General features: G+C 45.8%; 1 protein-coding gene across 1 annotated transcript in view; it reads left to right on the forward strand.

Annotated features, from left to right (window-relative positions):
* Positions 1-1,988: 1,988 nt before the first annotated feature.
* The window catches only part of LOC120394385 (NACHT, LRR and PYD domains-containing protein 3-like), a 51,874-nt gene continuing 35,814 nt past the window's right edge, over positions 1,989-18,048 (forward strand). Inside the window, 6 exon segments of the mRNA XM_039518617.1 lie at positions 1,989-2,149; positions 2,613-2,771; positions 3,220-3,700; positions 6,429-6,470; positions 8,569-10,294; positions 14,899-14,988. Coding sequence (XP_039374551.1) covers positions 3,418-3,700; positions 6,429-6,470; positions 8,569-10,294; positions 14,899-14,988 — 2,141 coding nt within the window. The 5' untranslated portion in view covers positions 1,989-2,149; positions 2,613-2,771; positions 3,220-3,417.

Consider the following 18,048-nt stretch of genomic DNA (forward strand, 5'->3'; position numbering starts at 1 on the left):
CAGAGGGGCAGGACAAATAGTACTTATGACTCAGACAGACCATCAAGCAAAACACCTGTCCCCACCCTCCCTCTTGATGCCCGCAATCAGTACAGGTTAAGTACAGTTCTACTGCTCTTTAGTCATACAATAAGAACAGTTCATTCTGCCCTGCCCCCGCATTCAAATAATTTGTAACCCAACCCCAGCCAAAATCTATCACTTGGGCAACACAGCTGTTTGCTCGATACCTAGGTAGATTAGATGTGAATGTAAATACTATCTGGTCCTGAAGCCTTTCCCCCAGCTCATCACTAGCTGTCAGGGAGAGCTCATTTTGACTTTGCTTACAAATCATAATGTGAAATTATTAGGTTGGCCAACATCACCAAAATTAATGCACTGACGTTGTCATAAAAAACAACAGCTGTATAAGGAAACTAGTCTATGTTCATACTTTTCAAATCTACTATACTTTTTCAGACACTCATATCTTATACACGGTATATGCTTTTAAAGTGTGTATTAATGTTTCAATTTTAATTCAGATTTCCAAACAATCACTAAATTGGCATGTAACTAGTTCACAAAAATGGGTGGGGGGTGTTGGGGAAATTCAGGGGGTATACACCCCCAGGGGTGGGGTGCAGGAATAATCTTCAATTTGTTTATGGAGGGCTGGTGAGTTCAGGTAGAGGGTTTCTGGCCCAATGAGAGTTAAAAATAGGAAAAATTGAATAAGCTAGTTTCATGTGTGTGTTCTAACCCAAGTCCAGGCCAGTATAGAATTAATTAAACAGTATCCCACTGTTCAATCTAGCAGAGTGTTCAAAACCTGACCATAAATTGAAGGTGATTGAATATTGCCACAGTTCCAGGGAGCCACTGCCCAAAGTAGATAGTAAAGGGTTGAATGGGCTGTACAGTTGTCAGTGTCTGGCAATGAATATTAGGGTTGGAAGGGACCTCAGGAGATCATCTAATCTAATCACCTGCTCAAAGCAGGGCAAATCCCCAGACAGTTTTTTGAGTTTGTTTTTTACCCCAGTTCCTTAAGTGGTCCCCTCAAGAATTGAACTCACAGTTGGATTTAGCAGGCCAATGCTCAAACCACTAAGCTATTCCCCCCCAAGTTTACAGATAGGTGGGATGTTAATTGATAGGTCTTTGTAGCATCCATCAATGTGTGTATCCCTGGTATATGATGCAGCCTGTCAGTTTTGCTGTTGGGGACAGAAGGGCAGTTGGAGGGCACTGACTAGGACGCACAGACACTGTGTGTGTGTGTGTATATCTGGGGGGGGGAGGCAGGGGCGGCTCTAGACATTTCACTGCCCCAAGCAGGGGGGCATGCCGCGGTTCCAGTGGACCTCCCACAGGCACACCTGCGAGAGGTCCACCGGAGCCGCCTGCCGCCCTCCCGGTGACTGGCAGAGTGCCCCCCCCCCCATGGCATACCGCCCCAAGCACGCGCTTGGCGTGCTAGGGCCTGGAGCCTCCCCTGGCGTGTGGATGGATGATACACATACGGATGTAGGTAAACAAAAGTTCTAACCAGTATGCGAGGGGGCGGGCACACCAGCTAGGGGTCACGTGACTTCCCCCACGTGACTCCACCCCCCTCGCGGCCCAGGACCCTCCCTCTCTTCCCCTCCCCATGTTACCTGGGGGTGGGGCTGGGAGCGCTAGGGCAGCCGGAGGAAGCTGCGGATGTTCTGCTCCTTTCCCCCTGGCCGTGCCCCCCCGGCGGGGAAAGGAGCAGAACCCCCAGCCCCGCCCCCCTCCACGGGAGCTGCCGCGCCTGCGTGCGGGGCTGGGGGAAAGGGGCAGAACAGCAGCAGCAGCAGCTTCCTCCGGCGGCCGCCGCGCTCCCAGCCCCGCCATGTGCGCGGAGCCGCGGCAGCTCCGGGGGGCGCGCTGGGGGGGCGGGGGACTGTGCGCTGCCACGCACCCGCTACATATCGCCGCGGGGCGGGGCGGCCCGGGCCCACTTGCATCAGTGGGTACATCGATTCCTATGCTGCGTGTGGGGCAGTGCGGGCGGGGTGTGTGGCCTGGGTCCTCCCAGTCTCTGCAGTGGGTTAGTGCTGGAAGGGTGCAGCTCAGCGACCCCGTTCGGGTGCTTGTGCATCTCCCTGCTGCAGGATGTGCCCGGAATTCTCTCTTAAATGTAACTTTCCCTTTTGTGGTTCTAAAAGGGAAAAAATTGGAAAGTGTTCTGCTAATATGTATTAATGCGTATTTGAAACCTTAATTCCAGTTTAAGAACACCTTTTTTTCACTGGGAAAGGGGGAGGGCTGATTTTAAAGAGTAAATGCGGAGCCCGGATGTAGAAAGTGAAAGTGCTGTCAATCTCACCGGGTTGCGGAGTACAGTGTTTCCCCCATTTTAGCATCTTAATTTTTGGTTGTTAAACAATTTTTGTTTTTTTCTTTTCATTTTTATTATGGCTTCTAGTTATTGGTGACTAAATTAATGATTCTTTTGCAACTCCGCTGAAAATTCTATTTAAGGGCATTTTTTTAAAACAGACTTCCAGTTTTGCCCCCCTAATCCATTGGAGGCTCTGTATTGAGACATCAAATAATCCTGGACTCCAGTGTTGGCATTTAGAAGTCTTTCTGATTTGCAGGCACCATCAGTTAGTAAATCTTCCGAGGCCACCATCCCACCAATGAATCTGTGTGGGTGCAAGAGTTGACCCATCCTTCCCTTTGCAGGCTCAGAGCCTGACATCTGTTGTGGCCACAGTGATTTGCACACTCAGAATTGCATCTGTCGCTGGCTGCAGGTAGAAAACTGGAGGCTGTTTTTACATCTGTGATCCCAAGTCTCTAGTTGTAATTAGGTGCATGGGGATAATTTTTATTGAGTTAAGCATGTCATACTTTCTGTCAGTGGCTTTTCAGGGATCTGTCAAACTTTCCTTTGTCCACAAATGTAGGAAGAAGTTTAGAGATTTGGGATGAATCGTTCACCAAAATTTGGTTTACTTTGTTAGGTCTGAATTCCACCCTGCCTACTCACCTTGAGTATGTCTTATCTAGAAGTAATTCCACTGAAACCAACATGAGTAAAGATGGCAGAATTTGGCCCTGAATGCATAGAACAATTTGGCTACAGTAACAAAAGTTTGACTGAGGTTTTACTACGGATGCATCATGATGTCCAAATCTCTTATTTCACAGCTAATGTAACTGCCTGGGTATGAGATGAGTATGATTATCCCTATTTTACAGATGGAGAAACTGAGGCATGGAGACACAACATGAACTGTCGAGTGAGTCGTGTGAGGAAAAGCATCAAGGAGTTATGAACCTCATTGACCTACTGCCACCTCCAGACTACACTTCTTTCCTTTTCTACTTGGGAAAAATATTATATCATGTTAATGGGAGTTTGCATTGTATATAAGTTTCATTTCCTGGTACCCAGTGATGGAAAATAGAAGCAGCAGAATTAGTGAGCTGCTCGTGCATGCCCTCGACAACCTCTCTCATGAAAATTTCAAAAGATTTAAAGACAAACTCTTGCACTCTGACTTTGAGGGGAAAGGTAACATCCCCCGAGGTCGGCTGGAGAATGCCGACAGGATAGATACCAAGAACCTCCTGATGGCGTTCTATGGTGGAGAGGCTGCAGTAGATATAACTATGGACATTTTCACACAGATCAATCTCAGAGATTCTGCTTCTAAACTCAGAGAAGAAGGAGGAAAAGGTAAGGAAGTTACTGTAAAACTTGCAGGTTTCCCCCCAGAATCTGCCCGAAGGCAGCGGCAGCAGCAGCAGCAGAAGGAGAAACAGGCTGATGGCAGGAATGACAAATTCTAAATCCCAGCAGGAAGTTAGGGGGCCTCAGCAGAGATGCCAAGAGTGGGGCAGTTTCTCTGACCTGCTCCACCCCCTTTTCACCACTCAGATGGCACAAGGGGAGCCAGTCAGCCTGTAACTCTCCATCTGAGAAGATGCCTAGTGTGGGGAAGTCCCCAGTGTGTGTAGACATAACCTGGTGGTGCAGAAGAAGTGTCCTGGACAGAGAGGTGGGGAGGAGGAGTGACTGGGGTGCATACCCAGCTGGTGGCCCAATCCCTGGGAATCACTGGCAGTTGGCGTAAGTTAGAACTGCCCCCAGGCTGCTCTAACCTATGCAGGGCCTGGGGAAGAGAATTAAAGATCTGTAATTAGAAACTGATTACAGAAGAGAACCTGACCCAGTATATTATCACCAAACAGCTGCTTGGCCCCATGAGACATTTCTGGGGTTGTGGGAACAAACTTTATCATCAAGAATATTTTTTAATTAAAGACAAATTCAGTAAAATACAGTCAAATAGCTTGCAAACCTGGAGAGCTGCAGTTCCAAAGGCCCCAGCTTGCCTTTCAGTGTCCCACAACAGCGTAAGAGCCAGTGCCATTGGAGAGCCACTATTTAGTGCAGTGGTTCTCAACCAGGAGTCCGGGGCCTCCTGGGGGGCTGTGAGCAGGTTTCAGGGGGGCTGCCAAGCAGGGTTGGCATTAGACTTGCTGGTGCCCAGGACAGAAAGCTGAAGCCGTATCGCAAGGCTGAAGCCTCGGGCCCTGAGCCCCTCCAACTGGGGCTGATGTTGAATCCTGAGCTTTGCTTTGTGGGGCCCCCTGTGGTATGGAGCACTGGGCAATTGCCCTGCTTGCTACCTCCTAATGCCGGCCCTGCCTTCTATATGCAGAAAAACAGTTGTTGTAGCACAGGTGGGCCTTGGAGTTTTTATAGCATGGTGTCGGGGCAGGGGCAGGGGCAGGGAGGGGGAAGGCGCTCAGAAGGAAAAAGGTTGAGAATCCCTGCTTTAGTGGAGCAGTGTTAGAATCCATGTGCTCTGTGGTGGAGCTGAACTCAAACCCTGTTAGGGCTGTTGTCTACACTGACATTTTATAGCGCTCTAACTTGCTGGCTCGGGTGTGAAAAATCACCCCCCTGCCCACCGAGCGCAGCAAGTTGGAGCGCTTTAAAGCATTAGCATAGACTGGCTCGGAGCGCTCGGAGCTAATCCCCTTGTGGAGGTGGATTACCAGGAGCGCTGGGAGAGCTCTGCGTGACCACATTCACACTTCAAATCACTGGCATGGGAGCACTCCCGCGCCAGCACCAGGGCCGGCTCCAGGGTTTTTGCCGCCCCAAGCGGTGGGGGGGTGGGAAGCCATGATCATGATCGGAGGCAGCTCCACCGTGCCTCTTTCTTCTTCAGCAGCTATTCAGTGGCAAGTCCTTTCCTCTGAGAGGGACTGAGGGACCCGCCGCCAAATTGTTGCCGAAGAGCCCGACGTATCGCCTCTTCCCCTTGTCCGCCCCAAGCACCTGCTTGCTGAGCTGGTGCCTGTAGCCAGCCCTGGGCAGCACTTTGAACTTTCCAGTGCAGATGTAGCTTCAGTCATTCCTGTTCCTCTCCCCTGTACCCCACGGTGACAGTGGAGCTCAGCTGGGCTGGTTCTGCCCGGAGTCCCTGGGACGGAAGCTCCAGGGCTGGCAGTGGGGCTCTCCCTAGAGGCCTTTGAAATTCACTGCCCTGGACAGTCCCCCAGGGGGAGAGTTTAGAAGCCTCCAGAGCGCAATGCAGGGGGCAGTTACTTGCTTTAGACTGTGAGCTCTGTCAGGCAGAGATGGTCTTGTTATATGTGAGCACAGGACCTAGTACAGTGGGGCCCTGCTCACTGATTGGGGCTCTAGATCCTACCAGAACACACACAATAGTAAGTCTATATTTGAGGGGTGGAAAGAGGCTACTTTGTTCCTAACTTAGTTTATTAACAGATACTTGACAATGGCAGTGGCTATTTTATGCAAGCTATTCTGGGTTGCCTATACAACTTTAAAAAAAAATCATATAGTTCAGTGCTTCTCAAAGCCGGTCCACTGCTTGTTCAGGGAAAGCCCCCAGCGGTCTGGGCCAGTTTGTTTACCTGCCGCATCCGCAGGTGGGCGATCGCAGCTCCCACTGGCTGCGGTTCGCCGCTCCAGGCCAATGGGGGCTGCGGGAAGTGGTGGCCAGCACGTCCCTCGGCTCACGCAGCTCTCCTGTTTCCAATTTCCTGTCTTTATAGTCCCAGCACAGCTACTTCCTCTCCAGCTGGGCTCCCTCTTTCAGTCAGGGGATTGCTTGGCCACCTGATTCCCCTCAGCTGTGACTTGTTGGGCTAATTAGCCCTGTTCTCACTGCACTAACCCTTTCAGTGCAAGTGTGGAGTGAACACTCCATCACAATCAGAGAAATAGAGCGTCCTTTACTATATTTCAAAAACTGCACTGAGTAAAATGACTGCTGGTAGCCGTGCTCTCCTCAGCGATTACATTTAGCGTGAGATGCAATGGTATCATTCAGTCCTTGGGTGGGTCTATATAGAATATAAATGCACTTGTCTTGGAATGCACAAAACATTCTTACTGTGTTATTTACAAGTACTTTCCCTTTCAGATTGGCGTCCAAATAAAAAAACATCAGAGTTGTCGGCTAAAGGTATGTGATATCTGCATGGGAAGTTACCCCGGTGCGGTGGCCTTGTGCTTATTTGGTTGGATGCTTTCCTGGAACTATCCCTGTGAAACACAGAAACTGACCTGTCTTAACATAGCCTTTACAAACGCCTTTCCAGATATACGACACTAATGTTACCGGTTCCCAAAGGCAACAAAGTGAAGACTGTAATAGTGACAACGGCAATAGCACTCTAGCCAAAGAAAATTCCCTAGTTTGTAGTGGGCAGCCGCTGGCATCAGTCCCCAGGAAATGCCCTTATGGTGGTGCAGCTGTAATTGCTGATGTCCAGTCTTGTTTCCACTCAGACCAATGGAGGGAAAAGCGGAGCAAAGAGAAAATGCAGCCTCTCTTTCTCTGGTGCTGACTTTCCCTGACAGCCTCTCTGCTGGGGATCACAGGTCCAGCACATGGTCTGATCACCCACTCTGAGATCCAGCAAACTCTTACCAGTGTCTGGCTGTTTAAGACATTGTGTTTAGCTGCCTCTGTGGTCTCAGAGGGTGTGTCTATACTGGCGCATGTCAGCTGACTCAGGCTTGTGGGTCTCAGGATGCAGGGCTAAAAACTGCAGTGTAGGAGTTTGGGCTTGGGCTGGATCCCAGGCTCTGAAATCCTATGAGAGGGTGGGTCTCAGTTCACATCCCAGGTGAAGTTCATGAATTGGCAAAAGCCAGTGGAGATGGTGATGTCATTTGGGTACCTGTGTGGGACTCATTCTGGTCAGAACATCTTTCAGGATCAGGAGGATGAAGGCCCAACAGTGTCATGGTGGATCCCAGGTGATGGTGGGGATGGCGGCCATAATGGTAAAGCTCTCTACTTACAATCCACATGTCCTGCTCTTCTGTTGAGTGACTCCTACCACACAAATTGTGTCCAAACAGGCTGTCTACCTCATTCCATCAAAATTAACCAATCAAAATGCATTTTGGTGTTTTTGACTATAAACGTTTCCTCCCATTTTTAGACTCTCTCAGCCCATTGTCATGCCTACCCATGACTTTACCAGGAGCCTTGTAGACCCTTTGAACCAGTCACTCTGTTTTAAATCTTGGTGACTTTTACAAATAATGTTATGTAATGGGCCGAGTGGGACTTTTGTTACCTCGGGCAACTTATAACATATGTGTGTACAACATCTCCCTGGAGGACACTACTACGAGGAGCATTATTTCAGCTCAGAATTAAATAGGAAGATAACTAGAAGTACTCAACTTTGATCATTAAGAATCCTATGACAGTTTCTCTTTCCAACTTAAATGCCCTAGGCACATTCTAATTTGTGAAGTTACATTCGTTCCACCTAAATTCTCAGAATTGTTTCAGTTGCATATGACAGTCTCTTCCACTTTGTGTCATAACTTGTATAGTGTTGCTGTGAATTGATAAATGGTTGCCAGGTTTCCCCCAAGTGGTGATTGCATTTGTGTGAGGGGTGAAGTGATGCCTACAGTCTATGCACATGAATAATTTTAGTGGGATGAATTATTTGAGCAAGGCAGGGCGGGGAACCTATGGTCTGTGGGCCAGATCCAGGCTGCTGCTTCATTTAATCTGGCCCGTGGCAAGTCTCCGCACTATGGGCCAGAAGCCACTGGGTTGCCAGAAGTCTGGTTGGCTTCACGCAGCTCCTGGCAGTGACCAGCATGTCCCTGTGGCCCCTAGGTGATCAGGAAAGCTTCCTGCCCTGCCCCCACTCCTAGTGCTGGCTCCACAGCTCACATTGACTGAGAACTGTAGCCAATGGGAGTTGCGGAGGTGGCACCTGCGGGCGCGGCCTAGGTGAAGCCCCGAGCCTCCATGCCTTCCCCTCCCCCACTCCCCACAGGGCTGTGGGTGGCCCATGGCTGATTTTTTCTGTGGGTCAGTGGCCCCTGATAGAAAAAAGGTTCCCCACCCCTGTAAGGGTTCAGGGCCAGGCACATAATCAAGTGATTTCAGGATCCAATTTATAGGTAAAGGTGCAACATCAGTGCTGGGTACCTTTACTATTGTAGTAATTTTGTTGTAACAGATTAATAAACCTTTTTTGAACCTTTCAGTTCAATATTTCTAATGTCCCACGTTACTGGTTCAGGTTATAGGAAGAAGTATAAAGAAGATGTTTTTAAGAAGTACAGAGTAATAAAAGACATGAACAGTCGTCTTGGTGAGAATGTGATTCTAAACACAAGATACACAAAGCTGACTATTCTAGACAAACCTCGTCATGAAAATGAGAAGGAACATGAAATAATGGCCATGGGGCGGAGACATGCAAAAATCATGACTAAACAAGCTAGTTCTGTAATTACTATAGACACCCTATTTAAACCTGATAAAGAAGGACAAACACCGCAAATTGTTGTGCTGCTGGGAGCTGCAGGGATTGGAAAAACAATGACAGCAAGAAAGATCATGTGCGATTGGGCAGCTGGAGAACTCTATAAGGAAATGTTTGACTTTGTTTTCTACATAAATTGTCGGGAAATGAACCTACTTACTGAGCAGGGAAGTGTGGCTGACCTGATTTTTAAAAATTGTTCTAATACAAATGCACCGATTAGAAAGATTTTGGTGAAGCCAGAAAAACTTCTGTTCTTAATTGATGGTTTTGATGAACTGAGATTTCCTTTTGACCAGTCAGAAGATAACCTGTGCTCTGACCCCTGGGAGAAGAAGCCAGTGGATATCATACTGAGCAGTTTATTTAGGAAAACAGTTCTTCCTGAAAGTTATTTGATAATCACTACAAGGCCAATTGCCCTGGAGAAACTGGGACAGTGTTTGGAGTGGTCCCGGTATGCAGAGATCCTGGGATTTTCTGAAGCTGAAAGGAGAGAATATTTCCACAAGTTCTTTCAAAATGAAAACCAAGCAAGACAAGCTTTACGATTTGTGAGAGGAAATGAAATTCTCTTCACCATGTGCTTTGTCCCCATCGTATGTTGGATCATTTGCACTGTTGTGAAACAGCAGCTAGAAAAAGGTGAGGATCTTGCACAGACTTCAAAAACAACCACTGGAGTGTATATACTCTACCTTTCCAGTTTAGTAAAGCCTCTAAGAAGCAATATGAAGCAACAGATGCAAGCTAATCTGAGGGGACTTTGCTCCTTGGCTGCTGATGGAATCTGGAAACAAAAGATACTGTTTGAGGAAGAAGAAATCAAGAACTATGGCTTAGATCAGAGAGACTCTCTTCCCCTCTTTTTGAATGAGAACGTATTTCAAAAAGACATTGATTGTGTGCGTGTCTATAGCTTCATTCACTTAAGTTTTCAGGAGTTTTTTGCAGCTTTATTTTATGTCTTGGAGAAGGATGAAGAAACAAGAAATGATTCAGGGACTCCCAAGAAAGATGTAAAAACATTATTAGAAAACTATGGAAACTCTAGAAATTATTTAATGTTAACTGTGCGATTCCTGTTTGGGCTCTTAAATGAAGAAAGAATGAAGGACACAGAGAAAATAATTGGCTGTAAAATTTCACCTAAAATTAAACCAGATTTACTGAAGTGGGTTCAAGCAAAACAACAAACGGATTTATTCCCTTTTAGTCCCACTGAGTATGATGTGGAGATGTACGAGCATGACGTGTTTCACTGTTTGTATGAGATCCAAGAACAAAAGTTTGTGAAAAGTGCACTGGATTTCACTGAAGTAAAGTTAAATCGAAATAAATTTACCCAAATGGATCAAATGGTTCTTTCATTTTGTATAAAGAATTGTCATAAGCTGGAGTCACTTTATGTGAATTGCTGTGAATTTATGTTTGAAGACCACGAGGAAGAACTTCCAACACCAACAAATGGGTTATATCAGTAAGTATTACCAGAGCTCAACATTTTTCAATTTCTTTAATAGAATAAATGTTATTTTCCCGTACATCTTGATAACTAATATATGGTTGAATCACCCACCACAAAGCAATTCTAATATTTCAGCAAGCTAATGAAATAGTTATGGAGCTTCCTCAGGTTCAAACTACCAGGATATTATCTCTTATAATAATTATAATGATTGCTTGGTCTTCTCTGTTCTCTCCATTACTGGAAAGTTTTCTGTCATTTTATGTGTATGAGACAGGAATGGGGAAGCAGCTGAGACTAAAGAATTCAGGGGAGGGGAATGTGCTTTGTGTCAGCAATTGAAAAAGGAAGTTAGAGAGCTCCTCATTGAGGATGTGGAAGCAGGTTCTGTATCCTTACCTTGCTTGACTTTTCAAAGCACTTCATCAGGGAGCCAGCAAATCACAAGGATACAGAACCTGCTTCCACATCCTCAATGTAAAAACTTCTCAATAAAGGGAGCAAAAATAACTCGTGGGCTTTTTCACATTCTCTTTAGCCTAACTCAAACTATCTTCTCATTCTTAATTTCACTGAACTCACTGAATGTAAAAGATAGAAAGTGCCACCTATACTCAGTGAATGGCAGAGAAACAATGTTTCCCTTGTAAAACACAACAGATGTGACTGATGCCTTTTTACATAGAATCATAGAAATTGTAGGGCTAGAAGGCACCTCAAGAGGTCATCTAGTCCATCCTCCCATGCTGAGACAGGACCAAGTAAACCGAAACCATCCCTGACAGATCTTAAAAACCTCCAAAAAAAGGGAAACCACAACTTCTCTAGGTAACCTGATCCAGTGCTTATCTATCTTTAGCTGACATTTTTTCCTAATATCCAATCTAAATCTTCCTTGCTGCAAACTAAGCCTATTACTACTTGTCCTACCCTTGATGGGCATAGAGAACAACTGATCACTGTCCCCTTAACAACAATTTTTTAAATATTTGAAGACTGTTATCATGTCCCCTTCAGCCTCCTCTTTTCTAGGCTAAACATGCCCAATTCTTTCAACCTTTCCTCATAGGTCAGGTTTTTTAAACTTCTTATCATTTTTGTTGTTTTTCTCTGTACTGTCTCCAACTTGTCCACATCTTTCTTAGAGTGTGGCGCCCAGAACTGGACACAGTACTCCAGCTGAGGTCTCACCAGTGCTAAATAGAGCAGAATAGTTACGTCCAATGTCTTACATATGACACTCCTGTTAATACATCCCAGAATGATAATAGCATTTTTCACAACAGCATCACACAGTTGACTCATATTCAGTTTGTGATCCACTACAACCCCAGGTTCTTTTCTGCAGTTCTACTGCTTACCCAGTTATTCTCCATTTTGTTGTTGTCTGTTTGATTTTTTTCCTTCCTAAGTGCAGTATTTTGCACTTGTATGTACTGAATGTCATTTGTATTGATTTCAAACCTACAATTTATCAAGGTTATTTCGAATTCTAATCCTGTTCTCTGAAGTGCTTGCAGCCCCTCCCAGTGTGGTGTCATCCACAGATTTTATAAGCATACTTTCCACTCCATCATTCAAGTGATTAATACAAATATTGAATAGCACCATACTCCCTGTGGAACCTCACTTGAGATTTTCACTTGAGATAGCCTCCCAATTTGACAGGAAACTATTGATAACTTCCATTTTAGTACCTTTTTCATCTTATAGTAATTTAATCTAGACCACATTTCCCTAGTTTGCTAATCAGAATATCATGTGGGACTGTGTCAGAAGCCTTAGTGAAGTCCCAATATATCACATTTACTGCTTTCCCCACCACTGGGCTGGTTACCCCATCAAAGAAGTAAATTAGATTGGTTTAGCATGACTTGTTCTTGACCAATCCACATTATGCATTATTTATCACCTTATTATCCTCAAAGTACTTATAAACTGATAGTTTTATAATTTGATCCAGTATTTTTCCAGGTATCAAAGTTAGGCTGACTAGTCTATAATTCCCTGGGTCCTCTTTCTTCCCCTTTTTAAAGATAAGTACTGTATTTGCCCTTCTCCAGTCTTCTGGGACCTCACGTGTCCTCCCAGAGTTCTGAAAGATAATTGCTAATGGTTCTGAGGGCTTCGCTACACTTGCAGATGTAGAGCGGTTTGAGTTAAACCAGCCTTCGTAGAGCGCAGTAGGGAAAGCGCTGCAGTCTGTCCACACTGACAGCTGCAAGTGCACCGGTGTGGCCACATTAGCAGCTCTTGCAATGGCCACAGAGAGCAGTGCATTGTGGTAGCTATCCCAGCATGCAAGTGGTTGCAACATGCTTTTCAAATGAGTGTGTGTGTGGAGTGTGACAGGGAGTGTGTTGTGCGTATGTGGGGAGAGAGAGAGTGGGTTTTTGGGTGGCTGAGAGCATGTCAGCATGCTGTCTTGTGAGTTCACACAGCAGCAGATCCCCCTCTCCCTGCCTCGCTCCTGGAGCATATAAGCGTGCCGGCTGTCAGAAACGGAGCTTTGAAAGGGCATATCCGCATTCTTGCAGAGATTCCAAAACCAAGACAAGAGTGGCCACTTGACATAAGGGGATTATGGGACGTTTCCGGAGGCTGATCAGAGCGCAGTAATGCAATACCTCGTTCACACTGATGCCTGGGCATTTCAGCCGGTGCGCATCAAATGTTACTCCACTCGCCAAGGTGGATTACCAGGAGTGCTCTAGCTGCGGAGTCAGAGCGCTCTACGTGCCTTGCCAGTGTGGACAGGTAGTGAGCTAACCCACCTAGTCTGGATGCAGTTATACTGGTATAAACATACCTATATCAATAGATGTCAAGTATCAGAGGGGTAGCCGTGTTAGTCTGGATCTGTAAAAGCAACAAAGAATCCTGTGGCACCTTATAGACTAACAGACGTTCTGCAGCATGAGCTTTCGTGGGTGAATACTTGCATCTGAAGAAGTGGGTATTCACCCACGAAAGCTCATGCTGCAGAACGTCTGTTAGTCTATAAGGTGCCACAGGATTCTTTGTTGCTATATCAATAGAGTTTATTCCCATAAGAAAAAGAGAATAAGATACACCTGTATAAGGCACCTTTACATTACTGTACCAGCATTCTCACAAGGGTTTGTACCACTACCAGCATAAGTAGTTTGGTTAAAAAAAAAAAATTACATCCCTAGCCAAAATGGTTATGTTAGTACAAAATCTGTGTAGACCAGGCTTAAATAAAAATCAGCATGTAGTTCTGCAGTGCTGCAAAATGTGGAAATCTGTTTGCTTTAATAGTTCTTTGGTATTAAAATAAAATTAAAATGACAAACGTCATTAAAAAGAGATGATGTTGCTCAAAGGCACATTGCTACCACCAACCCAAAACCTTAAGAGACAGGGAATACCCAGTTAAAGGGAAGGTCTACCCCACATTGCAGCACACAGCTCCAATTATTCACTACCAATGAGACATTGACACCCATCAGAGAGAAGAGGAGTTACAGACACACACCGCACTCCCCACATTCTTCAAGGAGTTACAGACGCACACAGCACTCCCCACATTCATTGATTAATGCTGTAATGCAGACCCTCAACTCCTGCCTTGTGCTTCCCCCTTAGAGATTTTTTCACATCTCTTCCAGCAATCTTGACTCTAGCTGCTTCATTCACACACACCATGGTTGCTGAGGTCACAGATAAGGTTTTGCATTACAGCATGAGTCAGATAAATCCAAAATACTGTGTCAGTCTTAATTTCTATGTTTTGCTTATTGCCAGTTTTAAGACATTTCTTAAACATTAAAGTTTAATGCTTAAATGAACTCTACAGTATCAGGGATTCTGCCTTAAGCCCAGTGTCAATAGTACCCCACCATAATGTAGCATGTTAAAATAATAAAGAAGAAGTGTTCTCACTGGAAACCTCTTACCCACATGCAGTAAAATATGGTTAAAGCTAAAGTTAGTGTTTTAAAAGCATTCATTGCTACATATGATCTAAAATATCTGTCAGTATCAGATAAAAACAAAATATTCTTGCCTTAAAATTAACTTCCCCTCTTATACCTTTTGGTGTCAGAAACTAATAAGCCATCATTTCTGGTTACATGTGGGGATGTCATTTCAGAAAGTGAAACACCAATTATACAATACTGAATGTTAGTTTTCATAGTAAAAACATTAAGCCAATGCTCATATTATCAGTGTTTATCTTTGCAGGTAAATTAAAATCAACAATCTTGGTAAAAAATGATCATCTCCAGAAATGATAAAAACAACTATTGACCAGTACAAAAGCATGTAACCACTAGAGACACTGGCATTTGTGTGAATGCTTAGAATTGTATTTGAATGCTCAAAGCACCAGAGTTCCACTAGTTCAAAAAAAAAAAAAGAATGGGTTACTTAGTTGCACCTGTCCTATTTGACTATGTGCATTTAAGGAACATCTTTTGGTATCCGCTTTATTTTTGTTTGTGGAGGATTTACAATTAATAGAAACTGCAGCGTAATTCATAAATCGTGTATGATTACACCAGCTAGGAGGCTACTTAAATGTTCTGGAAATAGAAATAAAATCTGTTTCCAGAGAACAACATAGACAATTTCTATTCTTTTGTTTTTAGGGAACAGCATCAGGATGTTTTGAAGTATTCTTCTATTTACCTGCTGTGTCAAGCGCTGAAGGATCCAAACTGTAAATTAAAGAGACTACAGTAAGAAACAATTCCTCTCTTTTAAAAATTCCTTTGCTATTGCTGTTATCTGAGAATCTCTACATCAGTGCAGCTCTCCTTGCCATGGCTGCTGTAGCAACTGTATAGCTTCATCTGGTGCTTAAGAATTTGTTTAAATTTCTAGTTAGTATGTGTGGAGTTGGCTTAATGTCAGCCTAGTAGTTCAATGCCACTTAAGCCAATTACCATATCAATAAGTGAGGTGAAGAGACAGGGGTAAGCAGTGCCGGGTTTACAGTGGCTCCATGGAGCCAGGCCCATTTCTCAGAAAGGGCCCCGACCTGCTCTGCTTGCACTGTGCCCTGAGACCCCACCAGCCCCGCTCCTCTCGGCCTGCCCGCCTCTTCACCCTCTGGCCCCACCCGCCGGGTCCTCTCTGCCACCTGGCCAGACCCCAGTGTACCTCTGGCTCGGGGCAGTCTCTGCTTTCCGTCACCTGTGGGGCCCTACCTATCTCCTTGGAGCTGAGCCGCGTGGGACTGGTGCAGAAGCCTGGCCAGTCTTGGCTGGTTGTGAGGGTGGGGACAGTGTGGGGGCTTGGATGGGCCTCCAGGCAAGTGGGTCCTGAGGATCCCGTCTGGGACAGGCCCTGGTCTGGCTGATTGCACCACTCCCGAGGGGCTGGAGTAATTCCCCAGCCCGGCAGGTGCAGTCGCCTTCCAGGGGGCCAGTGAGTGCAGCTGGGAGGCGGGGAGGGGGTCTCTGGAGAGTTAGGGGATGGGGAAGATCTGTGTGTGTTGGGGCAGTAGGGAGTGGGGGTTCTATGTGGGGTGCTGGGCAGTTGTGGGCTGTGGGGAGGGGGGCACTGGGCATTTGTGGCAGGATCGGGGGGGTGATGGGCATAGAGGGTCTGGGGGGCTCTGGTCTTAGGGAATGGGGGGTTCCAGTATTGGGCAGGGGGGATGTGTGGCATGGCATGGCCTGCCCCTGAGGGGAAGGAGCATGCTGACAGGCCACTATGCGTCTGGCAACTGCTGGTTTGTAAATAGTGCCCTGTCATACCATGCCCTCGCTCTGGGGACCAACCTCCCCGTGCCATGCGCCACTTCACTCATGGGGGCCCACAAATATGTTTGGCACCAGGCTCACAGGAGTATGGCATGAGGGAATTGTGCGGTCTGCAAAGAGGAGCCTAGAGAGACTATCTTGGATATTTCTAAAGTACTTGTTCATGTATCCTCAATTAATCTAATTTCTCCCTGATTTGGGTGGGAAGGGGAGTTGTTTACTCTCTTTTTTTCTCTCTCTCTCCTACCCACCTCTCTGTCATCTTTTCTCTTTTTCATTCTCTTTCCTCTTTTAATGCACTCTCATCTTCACCATCTCCATCTCATGAGGACCCTGGGAGTGGCTTTAGTAAAGGAGTGATGTAATAGATCACAGGGCACACTCTGAGGCTATGTCTACATTTGCAGTTTTTGTGCTGTCAGTTTCACCAGTGATAGGGAAACGGTTAAAGAAAAGCGCTGGTTTGTGTATTAACTTAGGGTCACAGGTGTCAGAACTTCATCACTGATGAGAGCAGCGCCCTGAGGGCAGCTATCCCACAGTGCAGCTCTCCAGGAAAGGTGGGAGGGGTGATTGCAGGGCATCTTGGGTCCCTGTACACCCCCCTTTCCTCAAACACTAGTCAGCTCCAGTAGCTCAGCATTGCTGCAATCGGGATCCTTTGCTCTCTGGAGCAGGCATTGTCACCTGGACATAAAAAAGGAAGGGGAGTTTCAAAGTTCCTGGGGCTTTACAAAGGGAGGGGCGGACATCTGTTTACCTGGCATCAAAGCAGCGGAAGTGCTGGCTAGAGTGGTCAGGTAGGCACTCTGGGATATCCTGAGGAGGCTGCAAGCTGTTATACAGGAAGAACGTGTCTTCACTTACACATCACTGCAAAAGCATAACCAGTAAGAGCTGTATGCCTCTCGTGGAGGTGCTTTTCTTTTTGCAGTGAAATTTCTGAGTTTCACTGAAAAACGTCTTTGGCAAGTGTAGATGCTCCCAGTTTTTTGCACAATAAAGGGACTTTTTCCACTTTAAATGGCAAGTATAGACATGCCCTGAGACTGTGTCTCTGGATTTCAGTAGCCCTGTTTTTCACCATGGCTCCCTTAGCAGGTCCAAATGGGCTTAGGCTCCCTGCCTCCAGAGACTTGCCCTCTTGGGAGCTTTGTTAACCAGAAGGTGAATGCGGTGACGCTGCTTAGCCTTTTAAAACCACATTAATATTTACAAGGAATACAGTATGCAGAGAAACTGGATTAAAATAACAAAGCAGGCCTATATGCATGATTCTTACCTAACCTTTTCACTTAAAGATAAAGAAGAGAGGAAAATAGTTAAAACATTGGAGGTGTAAAGTATTAAATCAGACTTTCATTTTAGCAACATCCCTTTTCCCCTTTCCCTTTAATTGGAGAGAGTTTTTAGAAGGAAAAGAACTCTTGTTCGACAGGCTCTTAGATGGTATCAAAGATGGTAATAACTGTCCTCTGGGGAAAAGAGAAGTTAGCGGAGATGGGCTGGAGCTGTTGTTGTTAAAGTCCAATTCCATTTTATTGCAAGTGGTGTCTGGCATTCAGCTGGAGCTTGTCTGGCTGGTGATGTCATTGGGACCCCTCTGTCTGGCCCAGGCTGGTCAGACTATCCCTCGGGATTAGGACAAAGAAGGTCCAGGGTTCCGGGAGATGGTGGGCATGTCAGCCATGATGGTGAAACTCACTCCAATAGCCTCCATCTGTTCTTCTATTCATTTTTCCCCCCAAAGTCTCTTTCTTTAAGGAACCAAAAAGGGAGTGATGAGTGGAGTAGCCCATTCCCTCATTATTTTGTCCACCAACTAGGCCTAATACCCAACACACCAATTTTGATGCACTAATTTCTGGTTCCACATCATCTGTCTTTACCAAGCATAATGTGGCTCATAAAGGTAGAAGTTCAAGACCCCCCACGGGAGGAATCTCAGTATGTATTGTCACCATAGCTTTGCAATATGGGGTAAGGTGGGTCAGTCGCTACAGCCTGGAGCTAATGCAGGAAGCTACTTAA

Source organism: Mauremys reevesii, unplaced genomic scaffold (genome assembly GCF_016161935.1).
Source record: "Mauremys reevesii isolate NIE-2019 unplaced genomic scaffold, ASM1616193v1 Contig54, whole genome shotgun sequence".
In the NCBI taxonomy this organism is placed as follows: Eukaryota; Metazoa; Chordata; order Testudines; family Geoemydidae; genus Mauremys; species Mauremys reevesii.